Genomic DNA, 13931 nt, shown 5'->3' with positions numbered 1-13931 from the left:
TAGTGTGGGGTGGCTCTCTATGATGATGCCCACAGGTACATACCTACATCATCTCATGACTCAGAAAATTGATCCAATCCATCTCATATGACAACACATTGTGGGAGAAATCAAGAAAGAATGATAGCATGTGTGTCTGTGTGTCTCTCCACTAAGCGAGATAACGAAAGTATAGCAGTGGATCAACCAATTTTTCCCACAGCTAGTCAAATAGGGTGAGCGTATTGTCCCACCACAATAGGCTGTGGCGTTACTTTTACAAAATTGGCATGACACAAGGGGAGTTTAGCCAACAACATTACTTGAAACGTTCACCACACCGTGAAAAGAATAGGTGTAAACATCGCTCCGGATACATAGTATTGGCTTTGTAGCCCGTGTATAATTATATCCTTTATGACCCCCCAAAAGCATCTTTATCGCCAAGGCGACGGGTGACACCAAGCTGCAAATGGATAAAATGCGAGCTATTTTCTCTGTTTTAAGTTAAGCCATGGACCATCTCTTATCGATCATGGTCGCACAAAGTACGACTCGCTGTTGTATAACGTAGCCCAATCATTTTGACCTTGCCATGCATTCTGATCGAGGAAATCCATAAGATGGGGAGGACAGGGTAAAAGGAATGGTGGTACCAACACCACACACTGTCTCCTTTAAGCTCAATGATATCGTATGACACACAAAAAAGGTGTCTTGTTTGCATGACAAAATAGGTTGACATTTGGGCGTCTGGGACATACACACACACAAATGGGTGCTGTATTCGGGAATCTATAACATTGAACAACGACCCAGTGACACACACACACAACGGAATGCAGATCAAAAATAACAACAGACATGTATAATGTGTATATGTAAATATGATAATGAGACGATTTGTTGGTTTACATTAGACATCAGAGAGATAAGAACAAGTAGGCAAAAGAAATGCGCGCTGCAAAAGGGATATGAATGGAGTGTGTGTGTGTGTGATTTGAACAGGCAAAGAGAAAGAAAAATGGGGTGCCTGAGTAATGCAAAAGCAAGATTAGATAGGAAGCGAGATAAAAGTAGCGAAAGAAAAAATAGGCAAAAGATACAAATCCCTAAATCTGGTGCAAACGGGCAATGGAAAAGAAAAAGCAATAATACATCGATTACCAATTAAAGGGAATATATCTAGTAATGTAAAGTGTGTGTGTGAGAGAGAAGCAAGTTGGGTGGAAAAACAAGAGAAGAATGAGAATGCACCAGATAAGAGAGAAAAAGAGAGAGAGAGAGGAATGAACAGGGTAACCAGGGGGTGGTGAAGAAGAGTAAAAGAAATGATGAAGACGACGTCCGCCCCCCATTAGTCGTTGCGATCATCTTCTTGGAAAAACTTTTCAGCAACAATGTACTGGTCGTTTGTCTTGTAGAGTCGTTTGAGAGCGGCAATGGTAGATGGGATAGTCATAAACATCCATGCGGCAATGGGCAACGAGATGTAATCAAAACAATTGCGCCAAGTACGAGATTCAACCTTGACCTTGCGATACAATTCACGATCCACAACACGATGCAAATTCTCGTAGATGGCAAGTGTTGCGAAGAGTGGGAAGGGCAAGAAGACGGTGATAATTTTGACAATGTTCCACAGTGTTGCGTAGAAATCCGAGGTGAGAATTGGATTATTGGCTGGGTCAATGATGGCCACCATGGCGTGAGGAGGGAACATGACGAATTGCATAAGCGGTACAGCGGCGAACATGAGCCATCCTGATGTGACAGGGATCATATGGGCTTCCAATACTTTGATGCATACAATCAACTTGTCAATCCAAAACGTAGGCGACGCGTAAATGGATGACTTTTTCACAGCCATCACACTATCTGCTACCGAATCACCGCGACCGAAACCGAAAGCATTACGCAAAGTGTAAGAGACATCGGCGACACCATTGTAATGACGACTTGCTTGGACGAAACGAGCATACATGTTGGAGAGGTATCCATTGGTCTGAACATTGGTGAGGTTGATAGGTACAAAGATAGGTTGACAACGTGCAAGGCCATCGGTCTTGAAGAAACACTTCAACATCATGTGCATATCTTCACCCACCGAATCAGCATCCGTGTCCCAAAAACCAACACGTTCGGCTAACACTTGACTGATACTATAGGTTGAGCAAGGGAAGCTGATACCACGGCTGTTGCTGAGATTGGCCATCACCATAGCAGACCAAGTAATATCCGTCATACGCACGGCTGCCGGAACATCAAAGCAATTACGTGAGAAGAAGATGGGTGGGGCGTACAAGAGAAAATGGGGATCGTCAGCTTGGGTGAAAGCTTTTTCCAGCTATAATGAATGGAATCAATGTGTGAGTGAATGAGTGGATGATTTGTGTGCCTGAGTGTGAGTATGTTTTTTTTTCTCCGCATATACACTAGTTTCGTCATATACTTTTATCCCTCCTCTCCCCCCCTTCATCAGCATCATCTTACCTCATTGACGTAAAGCTCTGGGATAGAAGAATCCGAATCGGAAATAGTAAGGACCACTCTTCTACGATCGATGCCTCGACGTACGATTTCAGAGCAAGCAACACGAGTAGCATAAGAGACATTGGAGCCTTTGCCACGCGATTCACCGGGAATGTCGGAAGGATGAACAGTGACGATGAAATGGAGGAAGCTGTCCTTAAAGTACTCCGCCAAGCTTTCGGCCTTGGCTTCATGACCCAACTCGGAAGCTTCCATGGCGAGCACGATGACATAGTTTGTTTGTGCGTTTCTGTTTTGGATAAAGAACGAATTTAGCATGGCTTGCTTTCAGGTCACAGTCTCATGTGCAACCACATTTTCCTCCACTCGCAGCTCAAACAGCCCCCACCGTGCACTTTTTGTGACACCGTACCTGTGATTTGCCAAGCGTTTGATCGTGTCTCTCAAAAGTCCTTCCGGCTCAGCATAATTAGGCACAATGAACGCATGCACAAGCTGAGAATCTTCGTATTCCTTTAACGACGCTTCCATCTCATTGAGTCTTTCATCATCCACAATGCTGGTACATCGTTCACGGTTGTGGCTGTTATTATGGTTGGGTGTACTAGGCGTAGGTGGCGATCGCTCTGCACCAGCGGCGCGTTGCTGTGACACGTTCCAGTTGCGGATCTTCTTTTTCATAAGCGAGGCAGTGATCCAAAACTTGAAGACATGGTTGATCTGAGAGTACAGGAAACATGTAAAGTAGACAAGCAAAAAGCCGAGGTAAAAGCGAGGAATCAACAATGGACCCAACAACAACAGGAGAATGGAGCTAATGGCAACCATCGGTGCAACAAGCTCAAATGGGTAGGTGAGTAACCTCATCTTGTGCAAGCGGTGTTTGTGTATAGGTGGTTGTTGGTGTTGTTAAGAGAGAGAGAGAGAGAGAGAGTAGAGAGAAGGTAGAGAGTAGAGAGAGAGAGAGAGAGAGATAAAGAAAAAAAGACAAGAACAACCTGTCGGAAGGGAACAGGCGGAAAGCGCAACAACAAAAGGGGGGAAAATGTAAAAAAGAGAAAGGGACGAAAGCATCGCATAGAGTTTTTCAATTTTATAGTGATGGCATCTCACTTGGGGGGTCAAAGGAGCCTAGACAAGGGGTCAAAGGGAACATCACAGACCGATTTGCTCTCCGTGTAACCATCACTGAATCCCAATAAACCGATATTGTCGCCCATGCCTATTTCGGTACGCGCCCGCATCATCCACACATTCATGGGGTGTGCTGGTATACTTGCTTTACTTTGCCCATCATCATCATCATCATCCTTCCCTATGACAAACCCCGTTATAATACCTCAAAAGATTGATCCTGGTAACATCATGGCGTACATTGATCTCGTCTTTTTGCTTGATACACGCTAAAATGAGTAAAGCTAAGAATCATGAGCGGGACTGTTGTAATGATGTGCTCCTCTTAGTGCCGGATTTTAATAAGATGAGTGTGCTGATCCAGTTGACTTATCGTCGGTGTAACCATGTTGTAAAGTGTACATTGCACAAGTGCGTCGTTCTTTTTTTCGAAAGATGTGATCCGCTTCATGATGGATTTTTTGTTCAAGCATGTGTTAGCTAGGACACCTTGTAGTGGGACGTTTTTACTGGTCAACAGGGTCTGGCGGGCTTCTTTCTTTTAGTAAGGATACAAAGGTACCTTCCCCCATCCTGCATATTAGCTTATTGCTAGTTTAACGATGTTTCATCCACCACACGCACTTTTCTCTAACCGCTTTGTTGATTTATGATGCTGCAGCATCCGATCTGCTGTTGCTCTTGTTGTTGTCGTTGTTGTGATACATCATTCCCCGCCCGGTGTTAATCATCATCCATAATACAATACGATCCACTTTTGGTCACTACAACGTTTGCAATGGGATCATCATCATCCTAGTAAGGTATCCATTTATACTTTATTTGCTACTCTAGATAGGAAACCATCGCCCCCTTTCCTTGGGATCCTTGCCCTTGCTCATGATAATCATGATGTTGTTGCTCCTTTAGCTCTTGCATACAACCCGCATATTTGCTGTTGCTTAGAAACGTTGTACTGAGTATCGGCATATGCAACTGACACAACACGTTCACTGTAATTCTTATCAGCTGTGGGTGTGCGTATGCATAAAGGTATAAGTATAAAGTGCTGTTTGCTGCTGCTGCTGCTGCGTGCTGGGAATGCCAAGTGGTGGGACATTGATCTGCACGTGCTGTTGATCTCTTGCATCAACTTTCTTACTCCGTTGACCTTGTACTCCACCACCAACAAAGCAGCTTGTCACAAGAACCCCATCATCCAACATGTCCTATGTAGCCCCATATATCGAAAGTGACCAACTTGTAACACTTTTACGCGACAAGACTAAAGTCCCAGGCAAAGACTATGTCATTATTGACGTACGCGATAAGGACTTTTATGCAAGTATCCAACCCCCAATCGACTCATTATGCCTCCATCTCAACAAACTGACCATCGAGTTTCAATAGGGTGGCAACATTCCTGGTGCTATCAATGTCCCCGCAAACCAAATGCTCGATCGCGTCAATGAGCTGATTGAAAAATACAAGGCAGTACCCCAAGTCTACTTTCACTGTGCACTTTCACAACAACGTGGACCCAAGGCAGCACGCATCTATAATGAAGTACGTCATCTGACAGGCGAAAAGGATGTACAAAAGGTAATTTCATTCATCTTCATTCATCATTTACACGCATGTTGATATATGGTAAATAGGTGATGGTATTACGAGGAGGATTCGAAGGATGGCATGCACGGTATCACAAGGAAAAGGATTTGATTGAAAACCATGTTCCAAGCGTATGGGGAATCTTTGAAGACGAGGACGACGAGGAGGATAATCCTTATCTAGCTGGCATCCCAAAGGATAGTACTCAACATTGAAGCTAGCATGATTCAAAGATATATAATAGACTTTTTTCTTGTGCCATCATCATGATTCAATATCATCATCAACCACCTCACCCCCCAAAGTTGGTATAGCGTATCTCATGCAATTCATCCCGCCCAACCCCTTTTTTTCTTTTTTACATTGCGTGTGGTTAGGCTCAGGTTTTTCTGTAAAACACAGGTTTTTAATCTCTCTCTCTCTCTCATAAGGATTCTCCTATTCAAAGGCTGCATTTCATTTGACAAAAGACTATGGATAAAAGAGAAGGGTAGAAGAGCGAGAGAAAAAGGAAGGGCGCATTAATAATCATCGCAAACGGGCGAGTGAGTAAAAGTACGTGCACGGCAAAGAGAGTATGTGTACAAGGATATTACATTGTTCCAAAAAGAGCATCCTTTCATGGGTCGGGCAACTCTCCATCCCAGCCCAACAACAAACATTATCCGCTTCTTGGCAATGGGCTGATGTTGGTCGATCATCATTTTCTTCTTCTTTTTCCGTGTCGGTAAAACTTTGGCGACGAGGTGATGGATGATTATTGGGGGGAGGAGGAGGAGGAGGGAAAGAGAAGGATGGGATATGTATAGTATAGAGAGACCACACCCCTTCGCTTCAGCTCATCTCCGTGTTTTGTCCTGCAACCTGCAAATGTCCAAAGACCATATGGTGCCTGCATAACAAGTAGCCAGCTAACAGCGCGTGTCTATATATCTATAGACCTCCTATTACATATACTCATCCCATTTTGTAGTCTCTCTTTACGTGCATGGATCCAACAATTCAACATCAATGATATAATTTTATATAGTTGGGAGGATGGTCGATACAAGTGGGAAAAGAAAGAAAGAGAGGGGCGATATATAAACGAGAATGCATCTATGCGAAGGTGTGTGTGTACGTGTGTGCGAGTGTGTATATAAATGTTGTAGTACTGATAATGGGAGGTTGGTATGCTGTTGCTACTGGTGACGATGATGACGACGACGATTACACTGCAAAGGATTCACCACATCCACAGACACCTTTGGCATTGGGATTATGGAATACGAATTGAGACGACAGCTTATCTTCGACATAATCCATCTCTGATCCAAGAATCGTAATCAATGCTTTGGAATCCACGAGTACGGTGACACCTATATCCGGGATCATCCCATAGATGAATGATGAGTATATGCAACCCGACAAAAAAGAACAAAACATACCATCTTGTTGCACCACTTCATCAAACTTGCCCTTTGAGTCGGTAAACTCAAGCATGTAAGAGTTGCCTGAACATCCCTTTTGCTTCACACCCACTCGTAGATACTGAGGTGTTGGTCCACTCGTCAAGTTCTTTAGTCGTCCCACAGCTGCTGGTGTCTATAACGATAGGCCATGTAAGTAAGTCTCCTCCATGCTGACAAATCTACACCTCTGTCGATCTATCCCAATCGTTATGCTTTACCAGTGTCAATGCTGCTTTTCTCAACCGTAAACGTGAACCGGCACTGCTCTTTGCTGAATTGTTGGCTGCTTGTCTAACAACGGCTCCAATCGACATTTTCGTAAGAGTGAAACAAGGAAAGAAAGTGGTCGGCGGAAACTGACTCGGTGATCGTACTCTGTGGTGAGAAAATACTCAACGAATCATAATGCGTTCCCCCGCTCACTGCCACCTTGGATATTAAAAACACAAGCAGGCACCCTCGCAACGGTCGCCATGTCCGTATTATCCTTGTTGTCAGGGGCCATCATCGATGCTGATCATGAAGCTATACCTTATCCTTGATGATTGCTCTTCCTCTTCTTGATCTCGCTCCTGCTCTCGCAAGTGTGGAAGTATCAGCAGCAGCATCATGCGGCAAAACGTTTATGAGTCATCAACAATCAAGTCTCCATGACGACGGCACGTTTTATGATATGACTGATATCAAGAAGAGGATGGAATTGGATGATAGGAAAGCATAGAATAGGTTCTTTGAATCCATATACATGTAATCATTGAATAAATGACCATAAAGAGGATATGTAAAGTGATGTATTTTGCTGAGGAGGATGGAAGCATGGAATTGGGTGGGTGATTGCCTACGCCAACAAATCTAGGCATAATGCTATCCATCGTACATGACTTGGCCAAATTTGGGAAGGCAACAATATCCATCATCATGTTGTAACAATGAAATCAATCAGTCACTTTACAAAGAGAGTTGTCATTGTCGGTCTACTCACAATAATGGAAAGTGTATATGTTTACTTCTTCGAGTGCTGAAAGCAGCCATGACCCAATTATAGCAATACCAACAACCAAAAATTATCCACTATCGCAAGAACAATGATACGCCATTCAGGTATGATTGAATCAAAAACACCGGATGAAGCAGCAGACCAATTCCTCAACATGCATTTGGTGACCAAAGCCATATGATGATGGCCGAGAAAATTTGAGCCGACCCACTAAGCAAGCTTCAGAGGAGCTCGCCTAAAGACGTACATTGGATGCCGTATTTAAAAGCAGTGGAACGATGCGTGTACGTCGTTGCTTGTTACCTGTGGTCATGACGTGATCCACCTATAAGAGGTGTACTAGAGTAGGGTAGATGATCGAAAATGCTCGATGATATCAAAGAGAGTGGATTGTTGTTAATGTGAGTCACTTAAGACGGTATTTTGATGTCATAGAATGATGCTATATACTTTGCAATGACGGCTGCATCCTTGGAAGTTTTTAAGACACCAAAGACAAGAAGATGGTGTTGGAAAATGAATGGTACGATATCTTCATGGTGCCACCAGAGAGACAAGGGAGCATTGCTTGAAGCAATGATGTATGACAAGACAAATGTCAGCATGATGTGGGATGGCGGCATGAAAATGCAACGAGATTGCATGATGCATGCATATTCTGTTACTCATCGATACAACACACAACAACAAGATGGAATGATGGTTTGACTCTGTGGTGGTTTATTTGGTACTTTAGCAGTCGACAACATTGGTAGCAATGTTAACAGTGGTGGTGGTGAGACACATGCGTGACACTTGCCATGACTCCGAATGTCACGCGGGAGGAGCATGTGCCCTGAAGTTCCATGCGCTGCTTGCTGCTGCCTACCGCACCATCATCATTATCCAGCTCTTTCCTTCACGCGCACTCTGTATCATGAAAAAGGTAACAAAAAGTTGAAATCTCGACCCTTTTATTGTTGCCTGCATGTGCTCACGAACATCTCTTAGGTCTTGTTGATGGGGAAGGGTGGTGCTGGAAAGACTTCCATGCGGTCTATAATCTTTGAGAACAATGTCGCTCGAAAAACTCGTGAATTGGGACCAACAAGTAAGCCAATGCTCCACCAACCACCGTGCAATCGCTTCCATTGACACTTGAACTAGTCAGCATTGAGAGCTCGGATGTCCAGTTCCTTGGTAATCTGTCACTGAACCTATGGGATTGCGGCGGGTATGATATTCAAGCAACTTGCAGTCTTACTACTATAATGCTCACATCACGTGCTCTTCAGCCAGGATGCTTTCTTCAACAACTACTTGACGACCCACAATCACCAAATCTTCAAAGGCGTCGAAGTGCTGATATATGTGTTTGACGTGATCAGTGCTGAGCTCGATAAGGATATCCACTATTATCAGTCATGTCTCGAGTCTATCTTGACCTATTCGCCAAACGCCAAAGTCTTTTGCTTGATACACAAGATGGATTTGATCCAAGAGGATAGCAGGAACAAGGTATGTATACATACATGTACAAGCGATGAGGGATCGTGCTAAGTCATCATCATCAAAGGTCTTTTTTGATCACAAAAAGGAGTTACAAGTTCGATCAGAGCCGATTCAAATTGAAGCTTTTCAGACATCGATTTGGGATGAGACACTTTATGCGGTAAGTAAGAAGCTTGAAGGGAGGGAAATCATTTCAATGGAGGATTCATTGTGCATCTTAGGCATGGGCGCATATCATTCATTGTTTGATACCGAACATCCGAGCACTGGAGACGAATCTCAACAACTTTTGTCGAATTTGCTGTGCAGATGAAGTTGTGCTCTTTGAACGAACCACCTTCCTGGTAATCGCCAATGCTGCCACAGTACATCATCCGGATATACATCGATTTGAAAAGATAAGCAATATCATCAAGCAATTCAACCTGAATGCCAGGTAAGGAAGACGAGCAAGCTGATGACGAAGAGGAGGAGAGATACTCATAGGCATGGGCATTATTTCTCATTAGGCAGCAATCACATTCCAAGACCATGGTGATACGAGGCAGCACATTTACAGCCTACATTGACACGCTTACTCGCAACACGTGCGTCATGATGATTATCTCGGATCCCTCAATAAGTAAGATTGAAATGAGCAATTCCATTTTTGAAGTATGATTCTTATATGCAATGTTCTCTTGCTCATAGCACCTGCTGCAACACAAATGAATATTGCTGCTGCTCGGCCGCATTTCGAGCGACTGGAATCTGTACACCACAACAAAGCAGCCTAATTGATACCCTTTTTTTCAACCTCTCAGTCGTTGATCGCCAAGGTTCCCTTCTAAATCAGCATTCTCATCTTTATCATCATTCAAAAAAGAAACCCCATCCACATTCAATATATGCATCTATGACTATATGAATAAGATTCGCAACTGTTGCTATGGTGATGGTGATGATGGAGATGGATGACCACCACCAACATTTCAGGCTATTCGGACTTGGAGCTTACAAAAGTGTTTTCCTTCGATCTTTTTATACACTCGATCGCCAGGATCAGTACTCGAATAAGCACCCACGTGTCGATCTCACCTTTCATTCCTGTCGTTATACCTCATACACCCTTCCGGCCATTGCGATCGTATTGGTCAAGTCTCTGATCGCTCCGTTTTCCCTCTCTGGAACCTCTCTCTCTCTCTCCGTATACCTCTCGTGGAATATTATGCACGACACAACCATAAGGTAAATGAGCACCCCCATTCTTCCATTGCAGTCTCGGCATGGTTGGAGAGTTGTTGTTGTGTTGATCTGTGGGACGATCGCTTCGGATATATTTTGTATTAACGAATTGGTGGTGCATGATAGTGATGTTCCAGCTGTAAGCATCGAACATAATGGAAACGCATCGTTTGGGGATACAAAACTTGGTATGTAACATCATCATCACTCTTTTGCTTGCTTACAATGGCTTAATTTGGATGTTGTGACCATAGCAACCATCACCGGCGTTCATGGCGATTCACCAAAGACACCCAGCGACGCTATTGAAAATGACATGTGGCAGGCGGCAATGAACAAGCCGGATGATATGCATGAATCCATGGTGATCAGCAAAGCACGTTATGAGACTACCCCTGATTCGAGTGGATCGGATAGCATCGTCAGCACGCCTCAAGATACAACATCTCCAGTGGATGAACATGTCAAACAAGAAGTGTCAATGTCATCATCATCATTCTCCGATTCTGGTAAATGCACAATCCTAATCAACCCCCCTTAAAACCTTTACACAACAATGAAATCTAATTTTGGCGGTTGACATGTAGAGGGACATGATGCCATGATACAACCATCTGCAACAGCCGAAGCTATGGGGACCTACGTGCATCTGTTGAACAATGTCTATCGAGGTCAAGCAAGGAGCGTATCATTCACTGGAGTGGAGTCCATGCCATGTGATTGCAAATACAATCCCGATTTGGATGATCCCATCGCTGCATGTGGTGATGACAATGCCTGTATCAATCGCATGATGTTTATGGAATGCACTGAAAACGATTGTTCCTGTGGTCGTCATTGTCTCAATCGTCGTTTCCAGCTGCGACAATACGCTCGTGTGGATGTTATTCATACTGAAAAGAAGGGATATGGCTTACGCGCTTTAGCGGATCTCCCAACGTAAGTGGGTCACGTGTATGGATCATCGATCAACAAGGCAGAATGCTTATATATGTATGTAGGAATGCATTTGTGATGGAGTACATTGGAGAAGTCATTTCCAGGGATGAATTTATACGACGTACCAAGAAATATGAAAATGAAGGGCTCAAACACCATTATTCCATGACCTTGAATACCGATGAGGTATGGTATAGGATACATACATGATAACCGCTGATCGCTGACCAACAATACATAGATCATTGATGCGACAAAGAAGGGTTGTCTTGCTCGCTTTATCAATCACTCTTGCAATCCAAATTGCGTTACTCAAAAGTGGGTCGTTGGAAAATCCATGCGAGTGGGTATTTTCACCCGACGCCCCGTCAAGGCTGGTCAAGAAATAACCTTTGATTATCAATTTGAACGCTATGGGTAAGCTGCATGATGGTTGAGGAGGATAAGCACAGCATGTTACTTACACATATTACGAAAAGGGATGCTCAAACGTGTTTCTGTGGAGAAGAATCATGCAAAGGGGTCATTGGAGGTGTGTCGCAAGGTGATCAAGAATCGGCAGCTCCTTGGGAAGAAGAGAGGGTGGCAGCATCTTCACGCACAAAGAAGCGAAGTACCAAAGCACGTGCTATACGACCTCTTGAGGATGCCGACGATGTACGGAGCTTTGTCAAGGCCATGCTTGACTCTGAAGGAAATGTGGATTTGGTCAACAAGCTCTTGGAAACGCTGGAGGTGACGATTATGGCAAAGGAGAGCAAGGATGTCCTCAAGATGTTTGTGCGATGTCATGGACTTAAAATGCTCAAGCTATGGCTTGGTGATTGGAAGAGCAATGATAGCATTATCAAAAAGGTATAAAGTAGATAAGAGGGGATCCAAAACCAATTATTAACTCTCTTTCTTTTCTAGGTACTACGTGTACTGAAACAATTACCTCTCGCCAATCGCAACGGGCTAGAAGATTGCAAGTTCTTTGAAGTAATGAATCGGTTTGTGGATCACGATGATGTGGATATCAATGAATTGGCGCAAGAACTCATGGCAAATTGGCGTGGGCTTAAATCTGTGTATCGCATCCCGAAGCGCACGGTAAGTGAAGAGCGCGCTCTCATGTAAAACGAAAATTAACCAATGTGCTGGTTATAGCCCTCCAATACCAAATTTGCTTCCCCAACCGAACAAGATGCAGATGGTAAGTGGAAGCGTTTTTAAGTGATATGATCTTGTTGTTAACCATGCGTTTAGGGGATGTGATTATGACCGATCGCAAACGAGGTTCTCATGAAAGCAGCGTTGACCCATGCAACAAGAAGCGACGATTCGACTCTACACGTGATTTCTTTGATCCCGATGACGATATGTTCGAGTACATTTCTCCCGAGAGCAATTCATCTGATATTCAAACAGCCATTCAATATCCACCTACGGCTGCTCCTGTTACTGCAACAACACCATCTGAATCAAAAGCACACCTCCTTGGCCGTCGAGAGAACGGGATGGTTTTTGGAAAACGTCATTTCTCCCCAAATACCCCAACCAGTTTTAATCATGCATATTTCTCTGATCGGCGTCCTCGCGTGTATTCCCCACCCCATCGATATACGTCTTATCACGACCGGATATTTGATCGTCATCCTCCACCTCGCCGCCTATCACCTCCTCGTCAACCCCGCCATCGGTTACCACTTCCACCAAATTGGAGATCTGCACATGCTGAAGATGGCACAATTTACTATTACAACCGTATCACTCGTGTCACACAATGGCATTTACCCGAAGAGAAAACGAGCTCGATTGAAGGTGTGGATCAGGTTCAAATTGACGACTTGGTGGAAAAAGCAATGGAGCACAAGAAACAGACATCGGTGGATAAAAAGAGCCTCAAGAGCAGCAAGAGCAGCAGTAGTATCACTAGCAAGAGCTTATCCAGCATCAGCAAAGAGGAAAGTGGTGCACCTTTATCGGATAAACAGCTCAAAATGGAGATCAGCGACCTTGTCAGAAAGTGTTTGAGCCGAAAGAAATCGCTGTGGAATGATGATAAGGAGCTATTCAAGGAACTGGCTCGCAATGTAAGTTACGATGGATGGGGAGGGGGGTGGAAGAAGAAATCAACCTGACAATGCATGATCATAGTTGACACGCCATATTGTCGAATGTGAGACACGCTCTTCCCGAAAAGTATACAAGATCAATACGAGTATGCGTAGCAAGGTGGAAAAGCTTATCGAAACCCATGGAGCTGAATTTGCAAAACGATCCAGCAGCCCACCAACATCCGATCAAAACACGACATCATCCAATACCAGCACCTCTATCTACAGCCGCGAACATACTCCATCATGGCTCTAATCGCTTCACGTTTTCTTCTCATTATCAGCATCATTCTCATTTCCCATGCGATACTTCTTTGCTTATTACCCGTCAATAATCATGGTCTTTGGAACATACAACAACGCATAATCTTCCCATGTATATAGTCACATTATCACCCATCACTTATTAAAAGTTCAGATTTGTTACTTGCTATAAAGACATTATTCCATTCATGTGTAAGGATCAAATAGAAGGAAGGATTACCCTTTGATCCCTTTGACGTAAAAGGAAGCAAGGTATCATCCATTACTATA

General features: G+C 43.8%; 5 protein-coding genes across 5 annotated transcripts; 3 read left to right on the top strand and 2 right to left on the bottom strand.

Annotated features, from left to right (window-relative positions):
• Positions 1–1336: 1336 nt before the first annotated feature.
• Positions 1337–3339, bottom strand: O0I10_012076 (uncharacterized protein; the record flags this gene model as incomplete). The annotated part of the gene is made up of 3 exons (XM_058492023.1): positions 1337–2326; positions 2473–2761; positions 2885–3339. 3 exons carry the CDS (start codon positions 3337–3339, stop codon positions 1337–1339), a joined length of 1734 nt encoding a protein of 577 aa, XP_058337217.1.
• A 1470-nt stretch (positions 3340–4809) lies between these two features.
• Positions 4810–5411, top strand: O0I10_012075 (uncharacterized protein; the record flags this gene model as incomplete). Its single annotated transcript, XM_058492022.1, has 3 exons — positions 4810–4926; positions 4996–5187; positions 5244–5411. 3 exons carry the CDS (start codon positions 4810–4812, stop codon positions 5409–5411), a joined length of 477 nt encoding a protein of 158 aa, XP_058337216.1.
• A 994-nt stretch (positions 5412–6405) lies between these two features.
• Positions 6406–6961, bottom strand: O0I10_012074 (uncharacterized protein; the record flags this gene model as incomplete). The annotated part of the gene is made up of 3 exons (XM_058492021.1): positions 6406–6554; positions 6624–6780; positions 6866–6961. 3 exons carry the CDS (start codon positions 6959–6961, stop codon positions 6406–6408), a joined length of 402 nt encoding a protein of 133 aa, XP_058337215.1.
• Positions 6962–8560: 1599 nt separating this feature from the next.
• O0I10_012073 (uncharacterized protein) lies at positions 8561–9911 on the top strand (the record flags this gene model as incomplete). Its single annotated transcript, XM_058492020.1, has 8 exons — positions 8561–8569; positions 8635–8734; positions 8791–8857; positions 8919–9141; positions 9200–9295; positions 9357–9571; positions 9645–9757; positions 9826–9911. 8 exons carry the CDS (start codon positions 8561–8563, stop codon positions 9909–9911), a joined length of 909 nt encoding a protein of 302 aa, XP_058337214.1.
• A 431-nt stretch (positions 9912–10342) lies between these two features.
• O0I10_012072 (uncharacterized protein) lies at positions 10343–13653 on the top strand (the record flags this gene model as incomplete). Its single annotated transcript, XM_058492019.1, has 11 exons — positions 10343–10362; positions 10486–10547; positions 10614–10868; positions 10947–11298; positions 11361–11484; positions 11540–11715; positions 11778–12153; positions 12211–12390; positions 12448–12493; positions 12547–13373; positions 13438–13653. The coding sequence occupies 11 exons, from the start codon at positions 10343–10345 to the stop codon at positions 13651–13653; spliced, it is 2634 nt and encodes an 877-aa protein (XP_058337213.1).
• Positions 13654–13931: the final 278 nt, after the last annotated feature.

Source organism: Lichtheimia ornata (genome assembly GCF_029851405.1).
Source record: "Lichtheimia ornata isolate CBS 291.66 chromosome Unknown scaffold00110, whole genome shotgun sequence".
Classification (NCBI taxonomy): Eukaryota; Fungi; Mucoromycota; class Mucoromycetes; order Mucorales; family Lichtheimiaceae; genus Lichtheimia; species Lichtheimia ornata.
The sequence above is the reverse complement of the archived record's forward strand: the minus strand, read 5'-3'. Positions and strand labels throughout refer to the sequence as shown.